General features: G+C 43.5%; 2 protein-coding genes across 2 annotated transcripts in view; one reads left to right on the top strand and one right to left on the bottom strand.

Moving 5' to 3' along the window:
- LOC135531015 (zinc finger protein 135-like) overlaps nt 1-15,823 on the top strand; it is a 125,835-nt gene that overhangs the window by 67,880 nt on the left and 42,132 nt on the right. The gene's annotated exons all lie outside the window — the stretch shown is intronic.
- Nucleotides 1-15,823, bottom strand: part of LOC135531012 (zinc finger protein with KRAB and SCAN domains 1-like) — a 39,965-nt gene that overhangs the window by 700 nt on the left and 23,442 nt on the right. Inside the window, exon 6 of the mRNA XM_064959160.1 lies at nt 1,087-1,266. Within this exon, the coding sequence (XP_064815232.1) occupies nt 1,087-1,266 (180 nt within the window). The remainder of the gene's footprint in view (nt 1-1,086; nt 1,267-15,823) is intronic.

The raw sequence follows: 15,823 nt of genomic DNA, 5'->3' as shown, positions 1-15,823 counted from the left end.
CCCTATGGTAACTGTCCTCTGAGCCTCTATAACCACACCCTATGGTAACTGTCCTCTGAGCCTCTATAACCACACCCTATGGTAACTGTCCTCTGAGCCTCTATAACCACACCCTATGGTAACTGTCCTCTGAGCCTCTATAACCACACCCTATGGTAACTGTCCTCTGAGCCTCTATAACCACACCCTATGGTAACTGTCCTCTGAGCCTCTATAACCACACCCTATGGTAACTGTCCTCTGAGCCTCTATAACCACACCCTATGGTAACTGTCCTCTGAGCCTCTATAACCACACCTCTATAACCACACCCTATGGTAACTGTCCTCTGAGCCTCTATAACCACACCCTATGGTAACTGTCCTCTGAGCCTCTATAACCACACCCTATGGTAACTGTCCTCTGAGCCTCTATAACCACACCCTATGGTAACTGTCCTCTGAGCCTCTATAACCACACCCTATGGTAACTGTCCTCTGAGCCTCTATAACCACACCCTATGGTAACTGTCCTCTGAGCCTCTATAACCACACCCTATGGTAACTGTCCTCTGAGCCTCTATAACCACACCCTATGGTAACTGTCCTCTGAGCCTCTATAACCACACCCTATGGTAACTGTCCTCTGAGCCTCTATAACCACACCCTATGGTAACTGTCCTCTGAGCCTCTATAACCACACCCTATGGTAACTGTCCTCTGAGCCTCTATAACCACACCCTATGGTAACTGTCCTAACTGAGCCTCTATAACCACACCCTATGGTAACTGTCCTCTGAGCCTCTATAACCACACCCTATGGTAACTGTCCTCTGAGCCTCTATAACCACACCCTATGGTAACTGTCCTCTGAGCCTCTATAACCACACCCTATGGTAACTGTCCTCTGAGCCTCTATAACCACACCCTATAGTAACTGTCCTCTGAGCCACCATAAATCACAACCGGTCGTACAGTACTGTTTCCGTTGAATTCAACGATGCACCGTTCTGTCATTCCGAACACAATCCTAGGGCTTGCGAAGGTCACGTTCTACCAAGGAGCCGGACACAGGACATGTCTTCCAGCAGAGAGATGTTTCTCTCACCTTTGTGCACCACCAGGTGTCTCTTCAGAACACAGAGCCACAGGAAACGCTTCCCGCAGACGGAACACTGGTGCGGTTTGTCTTCGCTGTGGATCTTCAGGTGGATCCTCAGGCTGGTCATAGGTAACTGTCTCTGCCGCACATATGTGGAACAACGGTACGGTCTGTCCGAGGTGACTGCTTTAATGACAACATCACAGAGGTAAACCGCTGCAGTACACAAAGGAGAGAACAGCACCACCAGCGCATACAGTATTAGTCATATATGGGCCATTCCATTTTAACTGAATGGAGACCGATCTTTATTTTATTTTTTTACGTAAAATGTATGCTCTACAAAAACTGTCCATTGATTTTTAACAAACATACAACTTTATGCACAAGGACTGCGTTTACACTGAACATTTGACCCCCCAAAAAAAACATATTTACTGGAAGAACTGTGAGGGAGTTTGGTAGGAGTTGTGAGGGAGTTTGGTAGGAGTTGTGAGGGAGTTTGGTAGGAGTTGTGAGGGAGTTTGATAGGAGTTGTGAGGGAGTTTGGTAGGAGTTGTGAGGGAGTTTTGTAGGAGTTTTGAGGGAGTTTGGTAGGAGTTTTGAGGGAGTTGTGAGGGAGTTTGGTAGGAGTTGTGAGGGAGTTTGGTAGGAGTTGTGAGGGAGTTTGGTAGGAGTTGTGAGGGAGTTTGGTAGGAGTTATGAGGGAGTTTGTGGGTATCCAACATATGTGGGTTTCCAACCTCCTCCTCTACATATGTGGGTATCCAACATCCTCCTCTACATATGTGGGTATCCAACATCCTCCTCTACATATGTGGGTATCCAACATCCTCCTCTACATATGTGGGTATCCAACATCCTCCTCTACATATGTGGGTATCCAACATCCTCCTCTACATATGTGGGTATTATTATCCAACATCCTCCTCTACACATGTGGGTATCCAACATCCTCCTCTACATATGTGGGTATTATGATCCAACATCCTCCTCTACATATGTGGGTATCCAACATCCTCCTCTACATATGTGGGTCTCCAACATCCTCCTCTACATATGTGGGTCTCCAACATCCTCCTCTACTGGGTATTATGATCCAACATCCTCCTCTACATATGTGGGTATCCAACATCCTCCTCTACATATGTGGGTCTCCAACATCCTCCTCTACATATGTGGGTATCCAACATCCTCCTCTACATATGTGGGTATCCAACATCCTCCTCTACATATGTGGGTATCCAACATCCTCCTCTACATATGTGGGTATCCAACATCCTCCTCTACATATGTGGGTCTCCAACATCCTCCTCTACATATGTGGGTATCCAACATCCTCCTCTACATATGTGGGTATCCAACATCCTCCTTTACATATGTGGGTATCCAACTCCTCCTCTACATATGTGGGTATCCAACATCCTCCTCTACATATGTGGGTATCCAACATCCTCCTCTACATATGGGTATCCAACATCCTCCTCTACATATGTGGGTATCCTATAACCCTCCTCCTCTACATATGTGGGTATCCAACATCCTCCTCTACATATGTGGGTATCCAACATCCTCCTCTACATATGTGGGTATCCAACATCCTCCTCTACATATGTGGGTATCCAACATCCTCCTCTACATATGTGGGTATCCAACCTCCTCCTCTACATCTGTGGGTATCCAACATCCTCCTCTACATATGTGGGTATCCAACATCCTCCTCTACATATGTGGGTATCCAACATCCTCCTCTACATATGTGGGTATCCAACATCCTCCTCTACATATGTGGGTATCCAACATCCTCCTCTACATATGTGGGTATCCAACATCCTCCTCTACATATGTGGGTATTATGACCCAACATCCTCCTCTACATATGTGGGTATTATGACCCAACATCCTCCTCTGCATATGTGGGTATTATGACCCAACATCCTCCTCTACATATGTGGGTATCCAACATCCTCCTCTACATATGTGGGTATCCAACATCCTCCTCTACATATGTGGGTATCCAACATCCTCCTCTACATATGTGGGTATCCAACATCCTCCTCTACATATGTGGGTATCCAACATCCTCCTCCACATATGTGGGTATCCAACATCCTCCTCCACATATGTGGGTATCCAACATCCTCCTCTACATATGTGGGTATTATGATCCAACATCCTCCTCTACATATGTGGGTATTATGATCCAACATCCTCCTCTACATATGTGGGTATCCAACATCCTCCTCTACATATGTGGGTCTCCAACATCCTCCTCTACATATGTGGGTCTCCAACATCCTCCTCTACATATGTGGGTATCCAACATCCTCCTCTACATATGTGGGTATCCAACATCCTCCTCTACATATGTGGGTATCCAACATCCTCTACCTCCTCTACATATGTGGGTATCCAACATCCTCCTCTACATATGTGGGTATCCAACATCCTCCTCTACATATGTGGGTATTATTATCCAACATCCTCCTCTACATATGTGGGTATTATTATCCAACATCCTCCTCACATATGTGGGTATCCAACATCCTCCTCTACATATGTGGGTCTCCAACAGTCCTCCTCTACATATGTGGGTATCCAACATCCTCCTCTACATATGTGGGTATCCAACATCCTCCTCTACATATGTGGGTATCCAACATCCTCCTCTACATATGTGGGTATTATGATCCAACATCCTCCTCTACATATGTGGGTCTCCAACATCCTCCACTACATATGTGGGTATTATTATCCAACATCCTCCTCTACATATGTGGGTATCCAACATCCTCCTCTACATATGTGGGTATCCAACATCCTCCTCTACATATATGGGTATCCAACATCCTCCTCTACATATGTGGGTATTATGATCCAACATCCTCCTCTACATATGTGGGTCTCCAACATCCTCCACTACATATGTGGGTATTATTATCCAACATCCTCCTCTACATATGTGGGTATCCAACATCCTCCTCTACATATGTGGGTATCCAACATCCTCCTCTACATATGTGGGTATCCAACATCCTCCTCTACATATGTGGGTATCTAACATCCTCCTCTACATATGTGGGTATCCAACATCCTCCTCTACATATGTGGGTATCCAACATCCTCCTCTACATATGTGGGTATCCAACATCCTCCTCTACATATGTGGGTATTTCCTCTACATCTGTGGGTCTCCAACATCCTCCTAACTACATATGTGGTATCCAACATCCTCCTCTACATCTGTGGGTATCCAACATCCTCCTCTACATATGTGGGTATCCAACATCCACCTCTACATATGTGGGTATCCAACATCCTCCTCTACATATGTGCCTCTATGACCCAACATCCTCCTCTACATATGTGGGTATATGACCCAACATCCTCCTCTACATATGTGGGTATCCAACATCCTCCTCTACATATGTGGGTATTATGACCCAACATCCTCCTCTACATATGTGGGTATTATGACCCAACATCCTCCTCTACATATGTGGGTGTCTCCAACATCCTCCTCTACATATGTGGGTATCCAACATCCTCCTCATATGTGGGTATCCAACATCCTCCTCTACATATGTGGGTATCCAACATCCTCCTCTACATATGTGGGTATCCAACATCCTCCTCTACATATGTGGGTATCCAACATCCTCCTCTACATATGTGGGTATCCAACATCCTCCTCTACATATGTGGGTCCAACATCCTCCTCCACATATGTGGGTATCCAACATCCTCCTCTACATATGTGGGTATTATGATCCAACATCCTCCTCTACATATGTGGGTATTATGATCCAACATCCTCCTCTACATATGTGGGTATCCAACATCCTCCTCTACATATGTGGGTAACTCCAACATCCTCCTCTACATATGGGTATCCAACATCCTCCTCTACATATGTGGGTATCCAACATCCTCCTCTACATATGTGGGTATCCAACATCCTCCTCTACATATGTGGGTATCCAACATCCTCCTCTACATATGTGGGTATCCAACATCCTCCTCTACATATGTGGGTATCCAACATCCTCCTCTACATATGTGGGTATTATTATCCAACATCCTCCACTACATATGTGGGTATTATTATCCAACATCCTCCTCTACATATGTGGGTATCCAACATCCTCCTCTACATATGTGGGTATTATGATCCAACATCCTCCTCTACATATGTGGGTCTCCAACATCCTCCACTACATATGTGGGTATTATTATCCAACATCCTCCTCTACATATGTGGGTATCCAACATCCTCCTCTACATCTGTGGGTCTCCAACATCCTCCTCTACATATGTGGGTATCCAACATCCTCCTCTACATATGTGGGTATCCAACATCCTCCTCTACATATGTGGGTATCCAACATCCTCCTCTACATATGTGGGTATCCAACATCCTCCTCTACATATGTGGGTATTATGACCCAACATCCTCCTCTGCATATGTGGGTATTATGACCCAACATCCTCCTCTACATATGTGGGTATCCAACATCCTCCTCTACATATGTGGGTATCCAACATCCTCCTCTACATATGTGGGTATCCAACATCCTCCTCTACATATGTGGGTATCCTCCTCTACATATGTGGGTATCCAACATCCTCCTCTACATATGTGGGTATCCAACATCCTCCTCTATCCAACATCCTCCTCTACATATGTGGGTATCCAACATCCTCCTCTACATATGTGGGTATCCAACATCCTCCTCTACATATGTGGGTATCCAACATCCTCCTCTACATATGTGGGTATCCAACATCCTCCTCTACATATGTGGGTATCCAACATCCTCCTCTACATATGTGGGTATCCAACATCCTCCTGGGTATACATCTCCTCTATGTGGGTATCCAACATCCTCCTCTACATATGTGGGTCTCCAACATCCTCCTCTACATATGTGGGTCTCCAACATCCTCCTCTACATATGTGGGTATCCAACATCCCCTCTACATATGTGGGTATCCAACATCCTCCTTTACATATGTGGGTATTATGATCCAACATCCTCCTCTACATATGTGGGTATCCAACATCCTCTATATATGTGGGTATCCAACATCCTCCTCTACATATGTGGGTCTCCAACATCCTCCTCTACATATGTGGGTATCCAACCTCCTCCTCTACATCTGTGGGTCTCCAACATCCTCCTCTACATATGTGGGTATCCAACATCCTCCTCTACATATGTGGGTATCCAACATCCTCCTCTACATATGTGGGTATCCAACATCCTCCTCTACATCTGTGGGTCTCCAACATCCTCCTCTACATATGTGGGTATCCAACATCCTCCTCTACATCTGTGGGTATCCAACATCCTCCTCTACATATGTGGGTATCCAACATCCTCCTCTACATATGTGGGTATCCAACATCCTCCTCTACATATGTGGGTATTATGACCCAACATCCTCCTCTACATATGTGGGTATTATGACCCAACATCCTCCTCTACATATGTGGGTATCCAACATCCTCCTCTACATATGTGGGTATCCAACCTCCTCCTCTACATATGTGGGTATTATGATCCAACATCCTCCTCTACATATGTGGGTAACCAACATCCTCCTCTACATATGTGGGTATCCAACCTCCTCCTCTACATATGTGGGTAACCAACATCCTCCTCTACATATGTGGGTATCCAACATCCTCCTCCACATATGTGGGTTTCCAACATCCTCCTCTACATATGTGGGTTTCCAACATCCTCCTCTACATATGTGGGTAACCAACATCCTCCTCTACATATGTGGGTATCCAACATCCTCCTCTACATATGTGGGTAACCAACATCCTCCTCTACATATGTGGGTATCCAACATCCTCCTCCACATATGTGGGTTTCCAACATCCTCCTCCACATATGTGGGTAACCAACATCCTCCTCTACATATGTGGGTATCCAACATCCTCCTCTACATATGTGGGTATCCAAAATCCTCCTCTACATATGTGGGTATCCAACATCCTCCTCTACATATGTGGGTATTATTATCCAACATCCTCCTCTACATATGTGGGTATCCAACATCCTCCTCTACATATGTGGGTATCCAACATCCTCCTCTACATATGTGGGTATCCAACATCCTCCTCTACATATGTGGGTATCCAACATCCTCCTCTACATATGTGGGTATCCAACATCCTCCTCTACATATGTGGGTATCCAACATCCTCCTCTACATATGTGGGTATCCAACCTCCTCCTCTACATCTGTGGGTATCCAACATCCTCCTCTACATATGTGGGTATCCAACATCCTCCTCTACATATGTGGGTATCCAACATCCTCCTCTACATATGTGGGTATTATGACCCAACATCCTCCTCTACATATGTGGGTATTATGACCCAACATCCTCCTCTACATATGTGGGTATCCAACATCCTCCTCTACATATGTGGGTATCCAACCTCCTCCTCTACATATGTGGGTATTATGATCCAACATCCTCCTCTACATATGTGGGTCCAACATCCTCCTCTACATATGTGGGTATCCAAATCCTCCTCTACATATGTGGGTATCCAACATCCTCCTCTACATATGTGGGTATCCAACATCCTCCTCTACATATGTGGGTATCCAACATCCTCCTCTACATATGTGGGTATCCAACATCCTCCTCTACATATGTGGGTATCCAACATCCTCCTCTACATATGTGGGTATCCAACATCCTCCTCTACATATGTGGGTATCCAACATCCTCCTCTACATATGTGGGTATCCAACATCCTCCTCTACATATGTGGGTATCCAACATCCTCCTCTACATATGTGGGTATCCAACATCCTCCTCTACATATGTGGGTCTCCAACATCCTCCTCTACATATGTGGGTCTCCAACATCCTCCTCTACATATGTGGGTATCCAACATCCCCTCTACATATGTGGGTATCCAACATCCTCCTTTACATATGTGGGTATTATGATCCAACATCCTCCTCTACATATGTGGGTATCCAACATCCTCTATATATGTGGGTATCCAACATCCTCCTCTACATATGTGGGTATCCAGTACATATGTGGGTATCCACATCCTCCTCTACATATGTGGGTATCCAACATCCTCCTCTACATATGTGGGTATCCAACATCCTCCTCTACATATGTGGGTATCCAACATCCTCCTCTACATATGTGGGTATCCAACATCCTCCTCTACATATGTGGGTATCCAACATCCTCTCTACATATGTGGGTTCCAACATCCTCCTCTACATATGTGGGTATCCAAGTTCTACATCTGTGGGTATCAGTACATACAGTTCATATGTGGGTTCCAACATCCTTCTACATATGTGGGTATCCAACATCCTCCTCTACATATGTGGGTATTATGATCCAACATCCTCCTCTACATATGTGGGTATTAGACCCACATCCTCCTCTACATAGGGTATCCAGTTCAGTACATAGGGTTCAGTACATATGTGGGTATTAGATCCAACATCCTCCTCTACATAGTGGGTATCCAACATTCAGTACATAGTTCAGTATCCTCCTCTACATAGTGGGTAACCAACATCCTCCTCTACATATGTGGGTATCCAACATCCTCCTCAGTACATGTGGGTTTCCAACATCCTCCTCTAGTACATATGTGGGTTTCCAACATCCTCCTCTACATAGTTCCAACAGTACATATGTGGGTAACCAACATCCTCCTCTACATATGTGGGTATCCAACATCCTCCTCCACATATGTGGGTACAACATCCTCCAGTACATATGAGTAACCAACATCCTCCAGTACATATGTGGGTATCCAACAGTAGATCCTCCTCAGTACATATGTGGTACAGTTCAGTACAGTTCATTTCTGTAGTAGAGTTCTACAATGTGGGTATTATGATCCTCCTCTACATATGTGGGTATTATATGTAACATCCTCCTCTACATATGTGGGTATCCAACCTCCTCCTCTACATATGTGGGTATCCAACATCCTCCTAGACATATGTGGGTATCCAGAGTACAGTACTACATATGTGGGTCTCCAACATAGTACATATGTGGGTATCCAACCTCCTCCTCTACAGGTCTCCAACATCCTCCTCTACATATGTAGAGTATCCAACATCCTCCTCTACATATGTGGGTATCCAACATCCTCCTCTACATGTGGGTCTCCAACAGTACATATGTGGGTTCCAACCTCCTCCTCTACATATGTGGGTATCCAACATCCTCCTCTACATCTGTGGGTATCCAACATCCTCCTCTACATATGTGGGTATCCAACATCCTGTACATACTATACTGAACTATAGTCCACAGGACTGTATGGTACTATACTGAACTATACTCCACAGTACAGGACTGTATGGTACTATACTGAACTATACTCCACAGGACTGTATGGTACTATACTGACTATACTACAGTACAGGACTGTATGGTACTATACTGAGCTATACTCCACAGGACTGTATGGTACTATACTGAACTATACTCACAGTACAGGACTGTATGGTACTATACTGAGCTATACTCCACAGGACTGTATGGTACTATACTGAGCTATACTCCACAGGACTGTATGGTACTATACTGAGCTATACTCCACAGGACTGTATGGTACTATACTGAACTATACTCCACAGGACTGTATGGTACTATACTGAGCTATACTCCACAGGACTGTATGGTACTATACTGAACTATACTCCACAGGACTGTATGGTACTATACTGAACTATACTCCACTGGACTGTATGGTACTATACTGAACTATACTTCACAGGACTGTATGGTACTATACTGAACTATACTCCACAGGACTGTATGGTACTATACTGAGCTATACTCCACAGGACTGTATGGTACTATACTGAGCTATACTCCACAGTACAGGACTGTATGGTACTATACTGAGCTATACTCCACAGGACTGTATGGTACTATACTGAACTATACTCCACAGGACTGTATGGTACTATACTGAGCTATACTCCACAGGACTGTATGGTACTATACTGAGCTATACTCCAGTACAGGACTGTATGGTACTATACTGAACTATACTCCACAGGACTGTATGGTACTATACTGAACTATACTCCACAGGACTGTATGGTACTATACTGAGCTATACTCCACAGGACTGTATGGTACTATACTGAGCTATACTCCAGTACAGGACTGTATGGTACTATACTGAACTATACTCCACAGGACTGTATGGTACTATACTGAGCTATACTCCACAGGACTGTATGGTACTATACTGAACTATACTCCACAGGACTGTATGGTACTATACTGAGCTATACTCCACAGGACTGTATGGTACTATACTGAACTATACTCCAGTACAGGACTGTATGGTACTATACTGAACTATACTCCACAGGACTGTATGGTACTATACTGAACTATACTCCACAGGACTGTATGGTACTATACTGAGCTATACTCCACAGGACTGTATGGTACTATACTGAGCTATACTCCACAGTACAGGACTGTATGGTACTATACTGAACTATACTCCACAGGACTGTATGGTACTATACTGAACTATACTCCACAGGACTGTATGGTACTATACTGAGCTATACTCCACAGGACTGTATGGTACTATACTGAGCTATACTCCACAGGACTGTATGGTACTATACTGAGCTATACTCCACAGGACTGTATGGTACTATACTGAGCTATACTCCACAGGACTGTATGGTACTATACTGAGCTATACTCCACAGGACTGTATGGTACTATACTGAGCTATACTCCACAGTACAGGACTGTATGGTACTATACTGAACTATACTCCACAGGACTGTATGGTACTATACTGAACTATACTCCACAGGACTGTATGGTACTATACTGAACTATACTCCACAGGACTGTATGGTACTATACTGAACTATACTCCACAGGACTGTATGGTACTATACTGAGCTATACTCCACAGGACTGTATGGTACTATACTGAGCTATACTCCACAGGACTGTATGGTGCTATACTGAACTATACTCCACAGTACAGGACTGTATGGTACTATACTGAGCTATACTCCACAGGACTGTATGGTACTATACTGAACTATACTCCACAGGACTGTATGGTGCTATACTGAACTATACTCCACAGTACAGGACTGTATGGTACTATACTGAACTATACTCCACAGGACTGTATGGTACTATACTGAGCTATACTCCACAGGACTGTATGGTACTATACTGAACTATACTCCACAGGACTGTATGGTACTATACTGAGCTATACTCCACAGGACTGTATGGTACTATACTGCGCTATACTCCACAGGACTGTATGGTACTATACTGAGCTATACTCCACAGGACTGTATGGTACTATACTGAGCTATACTCCACAGGACTGTATGGTACTATACTGAACTATACTCCACAGGACTGTATGGTACTATACTGAACTATACTCCACAGTACAGGACTGTATGGTACTATACTGAACTATACTCCACAGGACTGTATGGTACTATACTGAACTATACTCCACAGGACTGTATGGTACTATACTGAGCTATACTCCACAGGACTGTATGGTACTATACTGAGCTATACTCCACAGGACTGTATGGTACTATACTGAGCTATACTCCACAGGACTGTATGGTACTATACTGAGCTATACTCCACAGGACTGTATGGTACTATACTGAACTATACTCCACAGGACTGTATGGTACTATACTGAGCTATACTCCACAGGACTGTATGGTACTATACTGAACTATACTTCACAGGACTGTATGGTACTATACTGAACTATACTCCACAGGACTGTATGGTACTATACTGAGCTATACTCCACAGGACTGTATGGTACTATACTGAACTATACTCCACAGGACTGTATGGTACTATACTGAGCTATACTCCACAGGACTGTATGGTACTATACTGAGCTATACTCCACAGTACAGGACTGTATGGTACTATACTGAGCTATACTCCACAGGACTGTATGGTACTATACTGAACTATACTCCACAGGACTGTATGGTACTATACTGAGCTATACTCCACAGGACTGTATGGTACTATACTGAGCTATACTCCACAGTACAGGACTGTATGGTACTATACTGAACTATACTCCACAGTACAGGACTGTATGGTACTATACTGAACTATACTCCACAGGACTGTATGGTACTATACTGAGCTATACTCCACAGGACTGTATGGTACTATACTGAACTATACTCCACAGGACTGTATGGTACTATACTGAACTATACTCCACTGGACTGTATGGTACTATACTGAACTATACTTCACAGGACTGTATGGTACTATACTGAACTATACTCCACAGTACAGGACTGTATGGTACTATACTGAACTATACTCCACAGGACTGTATGGTACTATACTGCGCTATACTCCACTGGACTGTATGGTACTATACTGAGCTATACTCCACAGTACAGGACTGTATGGTACTATACTGAACTATACTCCACATGACTGTATGGTACTATACTGAGCTATACTCCACAGGACTGTATGGTACTATACTGAGCTATACTCCACAGGACTGTATGGTACTATACTGAACTATACTCCACAGGACTGTATGGTACTATACTGAGCTATACTCCACAGGACTGTATGGTACTATACTGAGCTATACTCCACAGGACTGTATGGTACTATACTGAGCTATACTCCACAGGACTGTATGGTACTATACTGAACTATACTCCACAGTACAGGACTGTATGGTACTATACTGAACTATACTCCACAAGACTGTATGGTACTATACTGAACTATACTCCACAGGACTGTATGGTACTATACTGAACTATACTCCACAGGACTGTATGGTACTATACTGAACTATACTCCACAGGACTGTATGGTACTATACTGAACTATACTCCACAGTACAGGACTGTATGGTACTATACTGAGCTATACTCCACAGGACTGTATGGTACTATACTGAACTATACTCCACAGGACTGTATGGTACTATACTGAGCTATACTCCACAGGACTGTATGGTACTATACTGAACTATACTCCACAGGACTGTATGGTACTATACTGAACTATACTCCACAGTACAGGACTGTATGGTACTATACTGAGCTATACTCCACAGGACTGTATGGTACTATACTGAACTATACTCCACAGGACTGTATGGTACTATACTGAGCTATACTCCACAGGACTGTATGGTACTATACTGAGCTATACTCCACAGTACAGGACTGTATGGTACTATACTGAGCTATACTCCACAGGACTGTATGGTACTATACTGAACTATACTCCACAGGACTGTATGGTACTATACTGACCTATACTCCACAGGACTGTATGGTACTATACTGAGCTATACTCCACAGGACTGTATGGTACTATACTGAACTATACTCCACAGGACTGTATGGTACTATACTGAGCTATACTCCACAGTACAGGACTGTATGGTACTATACTGAACTATACTCCACAGGACTGTATGGTACTATACTGAACTATACTCCACAGGACTGTATGGTACTATACTGAACTATACTCCACAGGACTGTATGGTACTATACTGAACTATACTCCACAGGACTGTATGGTACTATACTGAGCTATACTCCACAGGACTGTATGGTACTATACTGAGCTATACTCCACAGGACTGTATGGTACTATACTGAACTATACTCACAGTACAGGACTGTATGGTACTATACTGAGCTATACTCCACAGGACTGTATGGTACTATACTGAACTATACTCCACAGGACTGTATGGTACTATACTGAGGTATACTCAACAGTACAGGACTGTATGGTACTATACTGAACTATACTTCACAGGACTGTATGGTACTATACTGAGCTATACTCCACATGACTGTATGGTACTATACTGAGCTATACTCCACAGGACTGTATGGTACTATACTGAGCTATACTCCACAGGACTGTATGGTACTATACTGAGCTATACTCCACAGGACTGTATGGTACTATACTGAGCTATACTCCACAGGACTGTATGGTACTATACTGAACTATACTCCACAGTACAGGACTGTATGGTACTATACTGAACTATACTCCACAGGACTGTATGGTACTATACTGAACTATACTCCACAGGACTGTATGGTACTATACTGAACTATACTCCACAGGACTGTATGGTACTATACTGAACTATACTCCACAGGACTGTATGGTACTATACTGAACTATACTCCACAGTACAGGACTGTATGGTACTATACTGAGCTATACTCCACAGGACTGTATGGTACTATACTGAACTATACTCCACAGGACTGTATGGTACTATACTGAACTATACTCCACAGTACAGGACTGTATGGTACTATACTGAGCTATACTCCACAGGACTGTATGGTACTATACTGAGCTATACTCCACAGGACTGTATGGTACTATACTGAACTATACTCCACAGGACTGTATGGTACTATACTGAGCTATACTCCACAGGACTGTATGGTACTATACTGAGCTATACTCCACAGTACAGGACTGTATGGTACTATACTGAGCTATACTTCACAGGACTGTATGGTACTATACTCCACAGGACTGTATGGTACTATACTGAACTATACTCCACAGGACTGTATGGTACTATACTGGGCTATACTCACAGTACAGGACTGTATGGTACTATACTGAGCTATACTTCACAGGACTGTATGGTACTATACTCCACAGGACTGTATGGTACTATACTGAGCTATACTCCACAGGACTGTATGGTACTATACTGAGCTATACTCCACAGTACAGGACTGTATGGTACTATACTGAGCTATACTCCACAGGACTGTATGGTACTATACTGAACTATACTCCACAGGACTGTATGGTACTATACTGAACTATACTCCACAGGACTGTATGGTACTATACTGAGCTATACTCCACAGGACTGTATGGTACTATACTGAACTATACTCCACAGGACTGTATGGTACTATACTCAGCTATACTCCACAGGACTGTATGGTACTATACTGAACTATACTCCACAGGACTGTATGGTACTATACTGAACTATACTCCACAGTACAGGACTGTATGGTACTATACTGAGCTATACTCCACAGGACTGTATGGTACTATACTGAACTATACTCCACAGGACTGTATGGTACTATACTGAGCTATACTCCACAGGACTGTATGGTACTATACTGAGCTATACTCCACAGTACAGGACTGTATGGTACTATACTGAGCTATACTCCACAGGACTGTATGGTACTATACTGAACTATACTCCACAGGACTGTATGGTACTATACTGAACTATACTCCACAGGACTGTATGGTACTATACTCAGCTATACTCCACAGGACTGTATGGTACTATACTGAACTATACTCCACAGGACTGTATGGTACTATACTGAGCTATACTCCACAGTACAGGACTGTATGGTACTATACTGAACTATACTCCACAGGACTGTATGGTACTATACTGAACTATACTCCACAGGACTGTATGGTACTATACTGAACTATACTCCACAGGACTGTATGGTGCTATACTGAACTATACTCCACAGGACTGTATGGTGCTATACTGAGCTATACTCCACAGGACTGTATGGTACTATACTGAGCTATACTCCACAGGACTGTATGGTACTATACTGAACTATACTCCACAGTACAGGACTGTA

Source organism: Oncorhynchus masou, unplaced genomic scaffold (genome assembly GCF_036934945.1).
Source record: "Oncorhynchus masou masou isolate Uvic2021 unplaced genomic scaffold, UVic_Omas_1.1 unplaced_scaffold_1490, whole genome shotgun sequence".
NCBI classification, from domain to species: Eukaryota; Metazoa; Chordata; class Actinopteri; order Salmoniformes; family Salmonidae; genus Oncorhynchus; species Oncorhynchus masou.
This window is presented reverse-complemented; position numbering and strand designations above follow the sequence as displayed.